Source organism: Dinoponera quadriceps, unplaced genomic scaffold (genome assembly GCF_001313825.1).
Source record: "Dinoponera quadriceps isolate SergipeBrazil2010 unplaced genomic scaffold, ASM131382v1 scaffold1308, whole genome shotgun sequence".
NCBI lineage: Eukaryota > Metazoa > Arthropoda > Insecta > Hymenoptera > Formicidae > Dinoponera > Dinoponera quadriceps.
The window spans coordinates 2,596,361-2,615,353 of NW_014555613.1; the positions used below are offsets into that span (position 1 = coordinate 2,596,361).

An 18,993-nucleotide genomic window follows, 5' to 3' on the forward strand; every position below is an offset into this window, starting at 1 on the left:
TCGGCCAGCCGGCGTATGCGCGTACGCGAACAATTACCTCGGCCAATCGAGGGACCAGACCACGGGTAGAACGAACCTTCGTCGACGTCGCTCCAGAGGTTCCCGTTCCGTAGGTTCCCTCGCGCACGTCGTCGCGCAGTAGCGACGGTTCAGTCCGATATCGACGTTCGAACGAGTCGCATTATTCCCCAGCTACGAGACACCCATTGCAAAAATTTCACGCATCCGTCGTCTGAGCTTCTCGCGCCAACGAGACCTCGTTTCACTACGTGCCGACGAGGTACACGAAGCTAAGTACAAAGCCCGAGTACTCGACACGCCAGTGAAGAGTGGTATTATACATGGGTACCAAATGCTCCGCGAATCTCGAGTTTCGTCGACACACAGGCGTCCACTGCGACATCAGCCCGACTCGTCCGAAGACTACTGAGTATAAGTAATCGACTGGTCTGCAGTGAATCCTTCGACGTCGTCCCTGAAATCGAGACGGAGGTAACGACGACGACAACGAAGAGCGCGACCACGTCTTCCTCACGGGCAAATACGAATCGAGGGGGATCAAGTACGATGCTGGACTCGTGACTCCCGATTAATACTCTATTTGCGAGCAACAGCGAAGGAATTCGACCTATGAGGCTGGAGAGAGACCACTGCTATCCTTGACTCTCGAAGTTGACGAGAATATCGTAAACAAATTGAGCTATTTTAGATATCGAACATCGAACCCCCGCACCCGAAGCCAGGAATCAGTCTTTTCGGCACCCTCTCTATCTTTCGATCTCTCTCACTCTCTCACTTTCTCTCTGTCTGTCGTCCCTCTCTAACTCTCCTCCTCTCAGTCCAACTCTTTCCCTCATTCGGAGGTCTCGCTTCCGCACGGAGGATCGATCGATATTTCGTCCCGACGGTAACTTTTAACGACGCGCGTACTTTCATTCGCCCTTTCGCGCACACGGCTGTACGAATCTCTTCCAAACGCAAGGTGCACCCCCGCGTCGTATCTTCCAGTGTCAAAGCCGACAGCGGATGACGCATCATTCCTCAGCGTTGGACGTCGGTATCCTTCGATAATAATAAGGACTAATCACGTGACGCGGGGAGGTCGAGGATTCCTTTCGTAACGTCGTATCAACGCTCAATTTTTACTGGGTCACCTGCCAGCGTACCACCCACACCTTCTCACGAACAGGTCCTAGCCTATCCTATGACGTATCCTTTCACACCTCGCGCCCTTTCCATCCAGCCGCGGCCCACTTCTATGCGTCCGCAAACAGTCAATAAGAAGCACCGTCGCCGGGACACGCTCGCATCGATAGAAGACGAACGGGACTCGGACGTATAGAGGCTACTTTTCGCTCACCGAGGAGTTTACACTTGCACCGACCGCGCCAGCAGCCAGATCGTCGTCGGTCGCGAAGGATCGATCCTCGGGTGTTCTCCTACAGACCCGAGAGAGGCGCGCGAACGTTGATATTACGATTAAATAAATAAAGATAATCGCCGTTGCCACTGTTATTGTTATTTGTTGTTGACCGTTATTGTTATCGCTGTTGTTGTTGTACAACGACTGCTGTTCGCCACCGGCGACTGTCTTTCGTTGAAATCGGCGAGGCGTCGCGGCGTTGGTAAGTGGTAGTAGTAGTGGTGGTGGTTCAGGTGATTCGATAGTGGTGGTGGTGGTGATAATACCCAGTGAAGAGACCTCGTGAAGATACATCATACGATACACGTGTTTCCGTCGGATCGTATGGAATAATTCAGAAGGATTGACGGAAGAGAGGTGAGAGGAACGTGTCAGCAGGAGCGTGTGGACACCGGAGGGAAAATCATCGAAAGGTGAAGGATAAACGGCACGTGAGGTCGTCACGCGTACACCCTCCACGAACGGGGCCGAAGGGCGCAGTGGGGATCTCTCGATTACGTTACACCAGCCACCGGTCATCAGGGTGATCGATTCCACGTGTATCAATCGAGACCCCCGAGAGGATGGTAGTCAGGTCTGAGACCGCGAGAAACGGGCACGAGTTGGCTCCCTTGAACGACGACCGCCAAACCGGGCAGAGCGTAACGATCGTGACAGGAAATCAGAATGTCGTTAACACCCAGCAGGAGGCGAAGGAGGAGAACAGAGCGGCGTGGAGCGGCAAAATGCAATTCTTTCTCAGTATTATCGGATACAGCGTGGGTCTGGGAAATATCTGGAGGTTTCCTTACCTGTGCCAACAGAACGGAGGTGGTGAGTATCTTCACTGATTCGATTGCGGTACGTGCCGCGATGTGGTCGCACATGGCGGAAGTGTAAATATTAATGTAAGGAGTAATTTATGCCACACGAGAATACGGGTTACGCGAGAAAATTTCGCGATCGATTAACATTTACCACATGAGAGATGTCATGGCACACAAAAAGAAATTGCGCGGCGACACGTTATTATTTATACGCGTTATTGCAGTGACGTTATACCTCGCCCGTGTAATATATCGAAAAACCGCGTGTTTTTATTTTTGCGACCTTCACGCAGGTAGTGACATCTCGGGATGTTCTTGAACTACGTGCGTGTCAGTGAGTAGCTAGGTAAACTCCTGTTTCTCACGTATGGACACGTATATAATGTACACACACACACACACACACACACACATATATATATATATATATATATTGTCAGATCCGAGGAACACATCGGCGATTCCCTTACAACAGCGTCCACGCTGACGCTGAGTCGAGACAAAAAGTCTTTTTTTTTCTCGTATACATGTTATAAAATAGCGCGATCATGCCTATACTACTTGCAAGATTATATTTGTCCAATCTCAAAAAAAAATAAGTCAACTCAGAAGGATTCGATGGAAAGCCTTTTCGCGAAGTAACAAGTTTCCCTCTCTCGAGATCACTCAGTTTTTGCTCAGTTGTCGCCTTTTATTTCTGCCCATCCGGTTCGGGACGAATGGATCGTGTACTTAGAATTAATTAACAAATTTGTACACGTACTTTGAAATATTTCCAAATGTTTCGCAGTTCCAAGTATGCACTCTAATTCGAGACACAACTATTTTCAAGGTGTCTCGCGTTGCGCGATCCGCTCAGAAATCCGGCAGTGCCCTCCGTAGATTCGAACGTTTTGGATTTCGAAGAATGTAAAGCGTCCTTATCTCGGAATTTTTTACGATCCTATTGTTTACCTTTTTGACTGTGTAACACAGTGTTGACGCACGCCAACGTATGAACTTGTTGCCATAAAGTTATGTGCAACATTGGAAATAATCTTGCAACTTACAGTCGGCGTCAGCCTTTACGGCGTCGGACGTAAAGCGAAGAAGAGCAGGGACAAGGTTGCTCGATACGAGGGCAGTGGAGGCCAGTATAGCACGCGGCTAACTATAATGGTCGACGACTATTTTCAGGTATCCCACAGTCCCACGCCGTCGTTAAATATAACTGCTACGAAATCTTCCGCGCATTCGCGTCCTTAAAGGCACACACTTTTCTATCGTGTAATTTCGATGATTAATGTGAGCAGCAAAGAACCGTCACCGAGACTACCGGTGTAGCGGATGGAAAAATTAATATTAATTTGCCAGATCACGCTTGACGGCTCATTTTAACATATGCGACGACGAATGGTTTGGCTTTGCACGATTCATTTAATTTTCATTAATCCTGCTCTTCCGCTCGAGTCTGTTTGACCCACTTTCATTTCTAAGTCGCGATCGTTCTATATGTTATCGGAGAGGAACGGTAAGAAGAGAGTGATAGTCGATGGAATCAAAAATGAGACAATTATCTCTAACCTCTATCCGGTGAATAAAAATTGATCAATCGTTAACTAGCTCTTAAGGTTGATTCGTTAATTTATGTTTTTTGTAAACAATATCACACGCTGAAAGGGTCTGGTCGCAAGCGCGCCACAATATGTTTTGCGTGGAAAAGTACTAGGCATATACCGGGAGGTATACCTGGCTACAATCCTCGTAGACTCTTTTTCTTGCTATAAGTAGAAGTTATTAAGCCTCCCCTTGGAAAAACGTGTTTGATATTATTCTCGCGTCGTTCGTGCAAAAAGTTAACGCTGTGAAAAATATCATCCACATCAGGATCCGTGCAAACTTATCGATCAAGTTATTGGGACTTCGACGATGTCTCAACAAGATACGTTTATCTTGCAACGCGTACTCGCGCGATATTCTCGGCTCCTGAGTATCGCTAATGTGTTGTCCAGCCCGGCGAGCACTCAGCTCAATTGCGGGAAAAAAACAAATAAATTGAAATAAATTAAGACGCGAAATCAATACGGAAGGGAGATCTGTTATTCATCGAGATCAAGATAGTTCAAGGTTACGCGTGATTTAATCGAACTTGACGTGGAAGGTCGACCAACCGAGCGAATAACACTAGAGGCGTGTACGCACATCAACGTGGCACTTTGTTTGGGGCCACATGATACATGGGCACGCGCGTATACAACACGGGCATATACATCTCTCAAGCTAGACAGGCTTTTCGCCATTAAACTTTCCCGATGGAAAACCACCCACGACCGTGAAACTCTCTCTCTCTTTCCCGTACCTTGAGTCATTTTAGGAGCGTCGAATTACGAAGAGAGAAAGAGGAGAAGAGCGGCCGTTCTCTTATCAATCACGAGAGCGAACGAGCGGTTTCAGACACGCCGTCCGACACATATCTATTTTCGCGAGACGCAGGTAGTAGGTCACGGGAACTACACGGTGGGTCCTCGCGTGATTATTACGTCGAAGTTTATGCACGTCGTAATCATATCGGTTGCCATCATCCACCAACTGCGCAGATCGAGCTTCCGTTACCAGATATACCGCTCGAACGCCCACCTCATTGCCGTAGGTTATACGTAGGTTACACGTTCGCCTAAAGGTACGGGCGCTTTCCATCTGCGGAGGATACGCCGGGATCTAAAATTAAAAATCGATGTAATCTTGGCGGATTCAATTTTAGACGCAGACACACGCAAACGTGCTTATCTTTAAATCGCCCCGCGATGCGAGGGTGGTCTCTATATCGATTCGGTGTTTAGCGTGACGGTTAACCTTGCCGAAAACCATTTACGTTCTTTCTTTGGAACGTGACGAGGATGAGAAAAGCCTCGCTGTTTTGATCCGCGAGTTGAGTTCTCAATAAAATCTACAAAAATGAGGGAGAACGCGCTCTCTCGAAAGATTGCCTCCGGTGGGAAATTGGGCGCCTGTGGGTCGCTACTGTGGACAATTGAGACCCCTCCCGTTTGATTTTTTACCCCACGCGGACACACACGGCTTTGGGCCGAACGAGCCAAAGCCTCGGCTTTCAATGGAAATTTCCTCGTTGCGTCGCGTCGCTTCGCGCTGTGCCGCGCCGAGACGCGGAGCGCCGCGTCGCCGAACGCCTATCGATCGATCCACTATGTAACGGAAAGCACGCGACCGACGGTCTAACATCTGCCGCCCTTCGCGGATTTCTAACGTAATAGCGGCGGTAAACGAGGAGTCCGCGAGCCGCTTTAATAGGTTGAACGAGATGTGCGTCGCGAGTCCACGACGACACGCAGGGATCGCAATCGATATTTTCGTGCCGTTTTCAATTTCTCCGTGTGTGTATTTCCTTCATCACTCTGTCACCTCCCGTTGATGATGTTTGTTATCGTCACTGCTAAGGATCGTCATCGAAACTTTTATGGTTATCTGTAATCGGATATAACTCAGATCGACTCAGGCAATTAAAAGCACGCTATCGCAGCAGTTTTTATACGACTTCATCACGATTCGCTCGATATAGAGAAGGGTCGGACGTTGAAGTTCCTTAGTCCGCGATTTTCGCTTCGGTTCCGGTCACTGTGTGCGAATGTGTCGAAAAAAGCGGCAAAGAGGTAGAGTAGCTGAACGGGTTAGGACTTAGGTCGCTCGATCAATACAAGGCGCTCCAGCTACTACGACCGCGAAACTAGACATCTAAAGGGAAAGGGAGAGAGATAGGGAAGGTTTTGTCAGGGGTAGGAAACGGACGCGCAAAAAGCGAAGCGCGTCTGTCACAAGAGCTTGACAGAGAGGGAGGGAGAAAGAGAGGGGGAAAGGAACCACCCTATATACATGTAATTAAATATACCTTGAATATGCGCGTAATTAATTATATCTTCAGCCTTTCTGTGGCGATTTCGTTTTATTTATACTCCACGTCGTCTGTATCGTAATTCTGGATTAAAATTCCTCTAAAACGACACTCGCGCCTTGTATATTTTAGGTGCCTTCCTCATCCCTTTCTTCGTGATGCTCATTCTGGAGGGTGTGCCCCTCTTTCTGATCGAGCTGGGCCTCGGGCAACGTATGCGACAGGGCGCCCTGGGCGTTTGGAACACTATACACCCTTGGTTGGGCGGCATAGGAATTGCGTCGTGTATAGTCACTTTTTTCGTTGCGCTTTACTACAACGTCATTATTACCTGGTGCTTCTACTACCTCTTCAACTCGTTAAGGGTAAGCAGATCGATAAAGTACGTAACATCGATTGACACCGTCGTAATCGTATCCGTTGAAATGTTTCGAGCGACTTTTTCGCCTCGTTCTATTTTAGCTTCGTTCTATTTAAACTTAGACTTAAATCAATGATGAAAGTCGTCGCTTACGATTGTACGGAATAAACGAAAGCTCTATACGGAGGAAATGTGGTGAAAATTGTATAATGCTGGTTCACAGCGGAATTATGATGGCTAATTATTATGGCTATTATTGTATGTTGTAATTAAGTATGTAGTAATGTTGTAATCTTTAGTGAGGTGTACTCATGATATACTAAAAGTTTACAACACACGTCATAAATTCAATCATAATTTCGATATGGTTCAGCATTAGAACATTTTGTGATGATTTTTTACTCCGTCAGAGTAGAATATTTTCTCCGTGTGTATGTGCTTAAATATATTAAAATTTATACGCGATATTAATACGTATTGTTATTTTTATAATGATGATGATCGCGCGCGCAGGCTGTTACCATCAATTTCGGTGTAAGTACCCATCTTCTTTAGCCGATGAATAATAACGCTATAATGATACGCTCGTTTAAGAGCTCGTTAATGATCTATTTGCATATTCCGACGCAATTTAGCAATCACTGCCGTGGGCAAAGTGCCCGGAAGCGAACGGGAAACCGATCGAGGAATGCGTCAAAAGTTCGGAGACCGCGTATTTTTGGTACAGGACGACCTTGGACGCCGCTCCGTCGATCGATGACGGCCAGGGTCTCAAATGGTGGATAGTACTTTGCCTCTTGCTCAGCTGGGTCGTCGTATTCTTCATCGTCATGAAGGGGATACAGTCGTCCGGCAAGGTGAGTTCACAGGTGTCGTCGTCGGGGAGGATCGGTCTCGCGACAACCTGGTGAAAATCGCCGCTGAACGTCGTCTCCCGCTTTTTTCAGGTGGTATACTTTACGTCCATGTTCCCGTATGTCGTGCTGACCATCTTCTTCGTTCGCGGGATAACGTTGAGGGGTGCGAGCGCAGGACTGGCACACATGTACACACCAAAGGTGACGATCGCGAGGCTGGTCTTATCGGGAGGAAGAGGCGAAGGCCAGTCGAAAGACCGGACGTCGAATAATCGACATTTCGTTTCGTTCGTTCAAGGTCGAGAAACTGTTGGAGCCTATGGTCTGGCTTGACGCGGCGACGCAGGTCTTCTATAGTTTCGGGCTGGCGTTCGGTTCCTTGATCGCGTTCGGCAGCTACAACACACCCGACAACAACTGCGTGAGGGACGTGATCCTGGTGAGCGTGTGCAACGCGTTTACTGCCATTTACGCGAGCGTTGTCATTTTCGCCATTTTGGGGTTCAAGGCAATGTCAAACGTGGACAAGTGCGTCGTCAGGTAATGCGACCGCTAGAGCGGCCATCGTTTTCTAAATTCGCCATCGCGCGAAGAGGGTAGTAGAAGGCAGATTAAAAGACAAAAAGAAACCGATAGATGTGTCTGCATCGTCCTCGGCTGTGGGATGTGTCCATAAGCGGCCACGCTAAACGTTACCGCTTGCTCGAGATGCGTCGTCGCTTTTATATCAGCTGTATTATCGAATAATTGCGATAATTCACACCGTGATGTAATTTAATTAAATTAATCCGCGACAATTGGTCGCGGTATTGGCGTTGATGCGGCGATTAGCGATTTCCTCGGATTAAAATTATCGGAAGTCAATTGCTGAAACGAGAGTTTGCCTTATCGCGGTACGACTTAATTTAATGAAATTGTTTCAAGTCAGAGGTTGACGGTGGAGCATTTAGGAGAGGGAGGGACCGAGTCGTAGAGGGACGGGATATATATATAATAATCGTTAGCATGACGAACAACAGAGGGACACAGAAGATACGTTAAATCGCTTTCGTTTTAGCGCGAGGGATATCCTGATGGATAAGGGATACTTGCCCCCTAACTTGACCTCGTTCAACCTCGAGGACTACGAAAGCTTTATGTCCAACTCTTCGGTGAATGTCACGAAGCCGTGCAGTCTCAGCGAGGAGTTGGACAACGTAAGTCAATGCGATACTCCCGTGAGAACTCGTGTGGGCCGGTGATCGTGAAATAATAAAGCAACAATTGCTTTCAGGCCGCCGAAGGTACCGGGTTGGCTTTCATCGTGTTTACTCAGGCCATCGTTGAGCTGCCGGGCGCGCCGTTTTGGTCCTGCATTTTTTTCTTAATGCTCCTCGCTCTTGGCCTGGGCTCTCAAATCGGAATACTCGAAGGCATGCTGTGCGTGATCTTCGACATCGATCTCTTCAAGAGAATAAAGAAACAGTACATGACAGGTGAGCGCTATAGACAACTGACTTACGAGTCTGTTGGAAACAGATATTATGCAGAAAAAAGTTTGGCTGTATTTACTAGACAGTGAACAAACCAAATGCGTTTTGGTTGAAGGAAACAGAATTTCTGGTTACAAGAACCAAATTTGAGTCATAAGAACCAGAAATGTTGTTTCCTTCAAAACGCATTTGGTTTGAATGACACATATTTCAAATAACGTTCATTTTAACGCGATTCCGTCGAGGTTTAACGATGCATGCTTCACGCGTTAAGGAAACTTACCAGACAGTCACGACAATCATTGAAATATTCGTTTCAATCGTCTAATTTGCTATTTTTAGGAGTTGTCTGTACGGTATGTTTCTTCGTGGGACTCATTTTCTGTACCGGTGCGGGCGAATACTGGCTGAAAATGTTCGATAGTTTCGCCGGTACCATCGGTCTTGTCATGGTAGCCCTCATGGAAATGATCTCTGTAATTTTCGTATACGGCCACGAAAAGTAAGTCGGAAAGGTCATGACTCTTTCCTACTGCCACTGTGAGACAAGCTACTAATCATGTTAAATGTTCAATGCAGATTCACGAAAGATATCGAAGAGATGACTGGACATAGACCAGGAGCTTACTGGCAATTCACGTGGCGATTTCTCGCTCCTATTATAATGGTGTGCATCCTCGTGTCTAGTGTCGCTTCTATGTTCATCAAGAAACCGACTTATTCGGCATGGAACGCGTCATTGGTAAGAAAAATTATAATGACGTATATAGCAGGCTGCGTAAACGCTTCAATAATGTAACTAAGGTTATTTGTGTGATTTTCAACATTGAGTTTGCACATAGGCGTAAAGATCATCCTACAATAAGTATGCAGCAAGATGTAAGAAGTAAGCTAATTGATCAATCAGAGTAGATTATTCTTGGACTGTAAGAATCTAACTGGTCAATTAGCTCACTGCTTACGTCTTACTGCATACATGACGCTATTGTCGAACGGTCTTAAGATTGAAAATCGTAAGAGACCTTACACTAAGAGAAAAGATATTAAAAAAATATATATATTTATTCGATGGTACTAATAATATATTACTCTAAATTCGTTTATTTGAATCGAATAAACACCCGCTTTCACGAAAAACTATAGATTACAGAAAATGCATCTTTTCTCATTTGAAGAAATTTTCTTCTCAGTGTAAAAATATTAATATAATATTATTAGCGCATCGAATAAATATTTTTTATTTTCCTCTTAGTGTAATGAATCACTTACATATACAACAAACGGAAATTGAGTTCAGTCGAAGAAACAGACTTCGGATTCTTACGCAAAGATCGCGGTGATATCGTGTGAATCACACTTTCGCGCTTACTTTCAGGGTGTGGCAGTACCGACGAGTTATCCCGGCTGGGTATTGGGTATTGCCGCTATCATCATATTCGCGGGAATCGCACCGATCCCGATAGTTTTCCTCCTGCGACGCTTCCAATGTGTGAAACTCGACGTTGACATCCATCAAGGCAGTATTCGACGTATCGATACCACTGTGTCCACCAAGGAGATGATGGGTGACGTCGACGTGAGTAGAGCCCGCCCGTCTACGTATCGATAGTCGATATGTACCCACATGTAGAAACCTTGAGCTGTGGCTGTTGGAAGATATGTGGTAAAGGGAGGGAAATGTCCGTGAAGATAGCGTTGTGGCTTGTGGTCGTTCGTTGATGGAATGTGTAAAGATCCGCGACAGAAGGACCCACTAACTCGGCGTACCAAAGATAAACGAACGCACGTTGCCTTACCCCTTGGGATAATGGTCTTTTCGAACAAGTAGCGTTGCTCCTCCCCCCTGAATTAATTGTTTCCGACAAGTAGAGATTACCCTTTCCCTCGTGATAAGCGTCTTAAGCGAAGTAGCGGCTTAATTAGCGCACCACGGGCTGACGAATCTCACGATCTTAATCGCAGCGCAGCCATTTCGCAATCAATCCTTCGAACACCAACGTTTCCCGTTGGATGCGTTTTATATATTATATACTTAGTCGGGACGCTTCGTCGCTTCACTGTTAGATCTGTCAAAAGAAATCGCTCGTCGGATTCCGGAATAATCAGTCTCCGTCGTGAAATGTCGTGATCATTGTGATACTGTAATCGATCGCGTATAACGTAAAAGCGAGGCAATTCGACAGTCGAAGGATCAAACGGATTCGTTGTTCGTGTGCTCGCGATGCCGCTCGCGATCCCGTTCGCGACCCCCGTGATCTCTAATGACACAATTGTTGTTCTCATGGTGAGCCAATTAAGCGCGTGTGCAATCTAGGTAACTCACATTTGAACGTACGATCTGCAGTTGTAGGTAAGCATCCATTCTGTCTGTGGTAACGTCGATTACTCGATATCCCCGTAGCTACGTTACACGTGAGTTCAACATTTTGTGAATGCATCCTGACGAGTATCAACATTTTGTGAATGCATCCTGAATGTTACTCCTAGTGCATTCATCGTCACACGTACACGGCATTTAGCGTATGTGTCGCGCGGACGACGCGGAGCATCAAGCGATTACTCGATACGCAGCTCTAAATACTTCCACCCTTCCCTTCTCTTTACCGCGCGACGAGTAATGCTCATCGGGTATGGTCTCGCTGCTCATTAGTGCACGATTGAATCGCGAGAACATACCATGCCGACGATCGATCCTATCGATCTTAATGCGCTCATATTAATACGTTCATGACCCAAGTATCATCACGGATTGAATGCATGATTAGATCTTCCAAACATATGTCATAAATGATCCATGTGTAGAACATTAGACAATAATTAATTTCTCGGAAAGTTTTCGAAGCATAATTATCTCACCTGCAAAACGATAACTCCCATATGTAATACATTGAACTAAAATTACGTTTCCCGAGGTGGTTTATCTTCAAGTTTCAAGCATTAACATTCTGTCAGTCAGATATTGCACGGTTTAATACGGTCTCATACTATATCTCCAAATCAATGGGATTTTTACAATATTAATAGATTATTAGAATTAAATCTTCACGAGTTACTGAAATAGGGAAACGTCCACTCATTGCAATAAATATGTATCGAATGATTGTTATGAAAGTTATAACACAAATCTAGTTCCATATCAGTGCACCGAATCAGTATGCTTGCTTTCTACTTTGTGGTGAAGATCAGCAGCTAAAGGTTCATCCGAGATGTAGTTCACTCACGATGCCGAATCTTTAGATTCCCGCTGAAGCTACGATCGTGCGTACATGCTGGCAGTGGAAATTATTTTGAAATTGTTCACCTTCTCTCTTAATCGCAGCTTTTGGCAAAACCAACTGTTTGAATCTCCAACGTTGAATTTGCGATATTTCACATTCCAAAAGTCAAGATCGTAGCCTCGTGTTTCTCTCTTAGTGGATCTATCGTGGTATTATAAATATCTAACATCAAATCCTTGATTTTCAGCTTGATGAATATCATGACCGACTCGAGGATTTTCCGGAGGAGGATGAGGACGTCAACAGCGACGACGATAACAATGCCGCACCGCCTATGGGTAGAATCGCCAACAAGGAAATGCAGGGTAAAGCCTTTAAGATGGAAGTGATGAGTTTTTAAAGAGCGCATATAAATGCCATGACTTCTTCCGTTCGTTTGCCAGTTGTACTATAACGAGTGTACGGAGCTGGATATCGACAGTGATTATACATATATAAGGGCCGAACAAGTGTATTGAAATTTGTCAATATTGTTGAGTGCTAAACTTGTACCTTTCTACTATATCAAGAAGCACGTAGCAACTACAACGGTCGGTTGTTAATTTACGAAAATTTACGGGAAATTATATTTTAATAAGAGATCTACGACATTCATCCCCGAGAAAAAATGATTTTGTATACATACATATACATATGTATATATATACACATATATATGTATTATTATTATATAATCATATATAATTATATGACCCACATATGTATGGGTTTTGCCTCTTTATGAAAGAGATATTGTCAGATGAAAGAAAAAAATAGTTTTATTCAATTGAACGTCAATATCACGCGGGCTTCCACAAACGTAAGCCTTTACTTCGATTGTGTTTGTGCAACAATATTTTTCGGATGTGGACATATATAATGACGTATGATTATACATGACCATAAAGAGACAAAATTCATATATAATCATTTTTTCCCCGGGTTATAAATACTTATGATAATTACAAGTTATATTAAGAATATTTGTAACACATTGGAGACCTTACGTGTTGCCAGCAATTTGTCCGACGCCTTTAATTTCGATCAAAAGAATCATTTACCACGCGAAGAACCTGCTCAGGTAGACTTCCGACAAAAAGTTCACTCAAGGTTTGGTCTTTATATGTCTACAGTCATTGGTGTATCGGGGCCGTGCGTCCTCACCACAAACGTCGAAATATAGAATATATCGACCGTACACGGGTTATTTCAGGATTATAAGTAGAGAATCAACTAAATGTAGCTAATATAGAACTCGCGAAATCGACAAAACAGTCTTAATATGTTATGTCTTTCGAAGAACTCGCGAAGAACGGTTTAGCCGCGAATGAGAGGATGCTCGTCATGTGGGGAGATCCTCAATTTATCGCGAAATTTGGCTGCAATTATCCTCATAATTATCCTCGTAATTTCCCGTAAATTGGTGATAAAAGAACAGCACGAAGCGCCCGAGATTGCACGTCGAGAAAATTGCTTGTTAATTCGCGTTTTCACGCCGATTCGCTCGCGAGTTTGGTCTTTCAAAACATCGACGCGCTTAGTACTTGCGAACGCTGACGCTAGCTGGCACTAGTTGAGTCAATGCTTGCATTCAGCAGAAAAAGCAGCTTAATAAGCGCTTTGTGATTGTTACTTCTGATTGGTGCATTCTTCTAAACCTACAGAAGATCTAAAAGAATTCCAATTATAGGCTATGAACGCAAAGCTCTTAGTAAGCTGCTTTTTCTGCTGAACGCAGACAATGAATAGCATCAACGACCATGTGGACACTCGACCACGTGGTCGATGGTCAGTTAACGGCGCGCGTTGGTGGGGGCAAGGTCACGTTCCAGTCGTGTTTCATTCGCGCGTGGTGGGATTTAGTACGTGCTAATAAGACATGAGCTTTGATAGCGCCGAGTAGAGCCGAAGTGGCACCGAGATGTGATCTAAAGCACATCTTAATACGATTGCCGATATCTTCATTTGTAGGACACGTAGCTACTTGAGATAAAGACCATTGTAAAATCGAGATTTTCGCATTTCTGGGAATGAATAGAATGCCTTGTTTAAATAGAATATCTGTGTCAGAGCCTTGGAGTTCTCCAGTTACAAAGTTATCAGTGCTTCAAACTTTTTGAAACGTCGGTCACTTTACGATACATGTAATGTCGCGAAACACTTAAATTTATCGTTGGACATATCGAGAATGTTTAGTTTACGGACTTATTGAAAACGCATTCATCAAAACTGTTTCGTCCGGATTCTATAAGCCGACACAGCGTTTACTTGTAATCCTGAAATAACCTGTGTACGCGAATCTTCACGTTATAGATGTAGGATAAACCGTGAATTCGTTAAAAATCGAGCTCAATCCGTCAGATCGATGCGCGCTACTCTGAAAGCAATATATAATACGGAGTTTTAAAGACGTAGCGCGAATGCGACCAGTCGTATCGAGCGACGGCTCGTTATTCGTACTTGATCGTCGAACGTCGCGCTTCCGGGTAGAATCGCGAATCACCAGGTGGATTATGATATAGATACATATAGCGGAGAAAAAAAAATAAGAGGGAAAAACTTAGCCAAGAGAATAGGACGTTCTGGCTTTTTAGTATCGCGTGATGCAATACACGATCGGACGTGCGAGCGTTGATTTCGTCCGAGTCAATTAGATTTTCGTTGAGCGTCGTGATTTTTACTTTCGGATCGATAGTATTTTTAAGAGACGTTGAAGAGACTAGACAATAAAATCGAACGTAGTCGAGTTAGTTAGCCATACGCGTAGCTGATTTGTTTACCGTACTTTCAACACGGCCCCGATCAGAAGTAAGGGAGACCGGGACGAGATGTTAAATTTTTTCAGAGTTTCGATGTCAGGACTCTTCGGACAACTCATCGTTGTGATTGGAACACGAATATGTTGCAACGTGGTCAGATATATGTTCTGGTACCAGGGCAAGTTGCATATTATCGCAGAAAAATAGCATTAACACAAAATTTCGAGACTCGGAAATTTACTCGAACACGTATAAATCAGACTTTCCCCTTTCTTAATTGCAATATTTTTCTCGATTTTAACAAAACTCAGGGGAAAGCATTTATGCCTTGAAAAAGAACATTTTGCGATTATGTTATTATTTCTCTAACAGTAAATACATAATTAACACGTAAGGTGAATATATATATATATATATATATATATATAACTCTTAGACGAACTTGACCTGGTCTCCTCTACACGATCTCGATTCCTCCGAGGTTCTACCATACGCATGTCATTATGGTCCCAGGATCGATCGACCTTGGCTCCAAGAGTCTTTAAAGTCCAACGTAGGTCTCCAAGACACTAGACGAATTAATTTCAGTTTGAATTTATCAATTTGTCAATTTGTTAATTTCAGTGCGTTGGCACTTGCTCAATGAGACACTGTTGAGACGTCTTTCACAAGAAGGGTGGATTAATTCGTATATCTTTACATTACGCTACAGGTACAATTTATGTTTTATAAAAGCCATTTGGTCTCTTTGATCGTAGAAAAAATAATGTAATGCATAATAAAATATTCGGGACAATACGGAATCTCGGTCGATCAGGTCTACGTTACTTATTCGTACGTTCAGCTCTCAGTTCGGCAAACATTCGCACCAAATAAGTGTCGCATAACTTACACTTTTAGTCGGCGATCAATTAATCAGACTGTGTTGTGGAGAAAGTAAGTCATTTGTGCAGGCTCTAAAGTTAGATTAGATTTTATTTTGTTCAATTTTTATTCAAGCATGCGTCCGTCATTAGCCCTGACGGTATCGTTTTTTAAATGATTAGTACACGTCATAGAGTGACGTATTTTTTTTACTGGTAAATTAATTTCGCCAGGAAAGATATATGAATTCTCGAGGCGTCACGCGGTGCCATTAAATGAACGTGACATCTCGATGAAACGCATACCGATGCGGAATAAACTAATAGTATTCGGCATCGTGTTGCATGAGGAGCGTACAACAAATGAAGTAAACATGAATCTCTGTGTAATAAGCGCGAGTAAATTACTATATATATATCAAGTCTCTTCACAGCTGTCAGAAAACAGTCTCTCGAACATAGTTTTCGATATTTTTAGATGTATAAGAGAAATTCGTAAATAGATATCTTATTATTTTTCGTCATGTTACTGCTCGTAACGATACGTCGAAAAAGTAATTCCTATTTTGTTTCGAAACGTTCCCGTCAAATCAGGCGATTTGTACGACATACCGTGTGCACGATCAAAGGAGGAAAGTCCGTGAAGCCTGTTTTCGACCCCCTCTGAATCCTGTTCTAAAGCGTCAAAAACGTTATATTATATTATTGTAAGAATTATTAAATATACAACATATTCTTCATCAACAAAACCAACACGCGTTCACTGTGTTCACATACACAAATATGAGAAGACGATACGTATGTGACATGAGAGCGTTGATGAAAGAAATGGAATTAATTGGAGTTACAGGAGGAACATGTTCACGCGTCAAAATACACCCGTTTCGGCTAAGATCGTCTGATTTCAATCATTCTTACAACAATAGAACGTTTTTGATACATTGGACTGAAATTCAGAAGAGGCTGAAAACAGGCCTCATGGACCCTCCTCCTTTACACGCTGCGTCTACGCTCCTCTTTCGCGTCCTCTTTGCGAATACGCAAAAGGGAAGAAAAGGAGACTATTGCGGAATAAGTTTTCCTTTCGTGAAAGAAAGAACTCCTCGAGACGTCGGGCGCAAGTATATCGTTGTTTGGCTGGTCCAGCTACTTTTAGGTATCGATATACCGTGTACCGATTCCGCGCTAGGATGATCAACGAGCGACGTACGGATGTCGATCGGTACGTCGGGTCCCATCTGCTAAGTTCTCGTCCGTAAGAAAATGTGATACCGGCGTATGCCGGTCGAATAATAACCGTGATGTCAATAATAAGGGAGAGTGCGAAACTGGGAATTGCGTCCGCCGCGAGGCATTTCGCGCGGATGCGTCATACGATCCAGCCCGGAAACGCCCCACTACTGATTATTTTATCTTATTTATTGTACATATTTCAAACTGAGATATGTTAATTGCGCGAACCTGCGAGAACGTGCACGTACAGTACCCGCCATTAATTCGCGACGGCTATTTGTCTATTGCAGCAGGCCGCACAAGGTAAATAAATATGTTCATATGTTCCGATATGAATAATCAGAGAATATCCACGTATAAATACGTACATCTATTTTCGACAATGTGAGTGAAAGTTATGCGTTGCGTAAAAAACCCATAAGATGAATCGTCCCTTTTCATTTGCCGCGTTTCGTCGCCTTTCGTACGTCGCGTTTGAGCAGTCGCGAATTAACGGCTGGTACTGCGAAAAGCGAGTGAGAGACGAGGTACGCTCAGATTGCAAGGAAGGATAGAAGGCGATACGAAGTGTAAGATAAGAACGAATTCGATGATGCGTAACGCGTGTGTGCCATGTGTAAATAGTAATTAGGCGTTACGCTGTACCGCATCTAAATTAATACCTCGTGAAGTACCTATTTTTTTTAATCGCGTAGGATAGTGAGACGACATCGTACCTACTTACTTTTTCTTCCCTTTTTTCTACATCGTATAAAGCGCATGCCCTTTCCTCCCTTGTGCATGAGGAACACAAACTTAGAAGCTAGTCGTTTAAGCGCGAACACGCGAGCGGACAACGCGCGAGTTGCATTTTTTTTCTTTCGATGTGCACGATAAGAGGGAATAATCATTCGTCGCCCTTATTATGCCGAATTATGAGATAACGTCGGCTGAGGTAGGCGACACGGCAAAACAGGAGAATTCGGTAATTCTCCTCCTCCTCAAAAACGATCGCGTTCCGCCTGCTATAACGTTTAATCATCTTCATACCGTCCGAGGTCATGTTGCATCATCGAGAAGTTGCAAGAGGCGCTCATCGTTTCTGTATATTATTTATCCTCTTACCGACATTTCACACGTCATATACGAGAGTTTCTTAATTCAAGACAATCGAATTTACTTTCTTCTGGCTTACCAGCCTTACCGCTCTCTTGTCTTTATCGTGATGTGATTCACTGTTAAAAATGTAAATGTTTCTTTATCGTAACCGTATGAGTATCATTGCATGATAAAAAGATATGCAGGAGGGAAAATCGCTTTCTCATGATGAAAGAGCACGAGGTATATTATCCAAGGCTCAAAGTACGGCTTTGAATCAAAAACGATCGATATGGCGTTAAGGAGCATTCGCGATCGTCGTCCGACCCTCTCTCTCTTTTTTGAAAATCGAACTATATACGTATATATTTGTAAATTCCACGATACCGTCTTCAACGATTTAACGATTAAAGAATTTCAATACAACGTGGTTTGGCCTATCTTCTTATTGAGAATAAACAAGAAACTAAAAAAAAAAAAAGAATTAAATGGCACCGTTAAACCGAGAGTTAAACGAACACGCTTGTTCTACTCGTTTCGGTATTAGATAGATCTCGAGTTTCGCTTAAACGTTTGTGTGTCCGATGCGCTCGGTAATTCCTCGAAGTGATATGTACATATAGTTAACATAATTGTCATAATTAATGTTGAATAGTTCTGTCCTAGGCTGCTAAGGTCCGATCACGCGCAGTCTCCTCGTCGGAATAAAAAAAAAAAAGAGATTCCCATCCCGTGCGAAAGAATTTCTTTAGTTCTGCGTAAAGTACTATGGAGAGGAAAACGAGTATTACTACATACCTTCGTTCGTTAGAATTAGGTTTACACGAATGCGTAACTGTAATTACTTTTAGTCCGGAGAAATCGATTTTCCATAGTAAGCGAGAGTACTTCCGATTGTATTTTATTGCTCGACACACTACGTACGTTTTTGATAGCGCGAATGCTCAATCCGTTAATATAACTTATTCTTGAACTTGAGCATCATCGCAGTAATTTTTA

At 43.8% G+C, this 18,993-nt stretch overlaps 1 protein-coding gene across 4 annotated transcripts; it reads left to right on the forward strand.

Annotated features, from left to right (window-relative positions):
* Positions 1–1,336: 1,336 nt before the first annotated feature.
* Positions 1,337–18,475, forward strand: LOC106744864 (sodium- and chloride-dependent transporter XTRP3). Of its 4 annotated transcripts, XR_001374491.1 has the most exons (13): positions 1,337–2,236; positions 6,248–6,480; positions 6,990–7,010; positions 7,112–7,333; positions 7,424–7,534; positions 7,632–7,873; positions 8,391–8,529; positions 8,607–8,808; positions 9,148–9,307; positions 9,385–9,547; positions 10,181–10,381; positions 11,150–11,217; positions 12,271–12,335. XR_001374491.1 is itself a non-coding variant. In XM_014619974.1 (12 exons), exons 1-12 carry the CDS (start codon positions 1,987–1,989, stop codon positions 12,421–12,423), a joined length of 2,097 nt encoding a protein of 698 aa, XP_014475460.1. In that variant the 5' UTR covers positions 1,337–1,986; the 3' UTR covers positions 12,424–18,475. The 4 variants fall into 4 exon arrangements, 2 of the variants coding, with proteins under 2 accessions (XP_014475460.1, XP_014475461.1); XR_001374490.1 differs by having other exon boundaries at positions 10,181–11,217; XM_014619974.1 differs by lacking the exon at positions 11,150–11,217 and having other exon boundaries at positions 12,271–18,475.
* Positions 18,476–18,993: the final 518 nt, after the last annotated feature.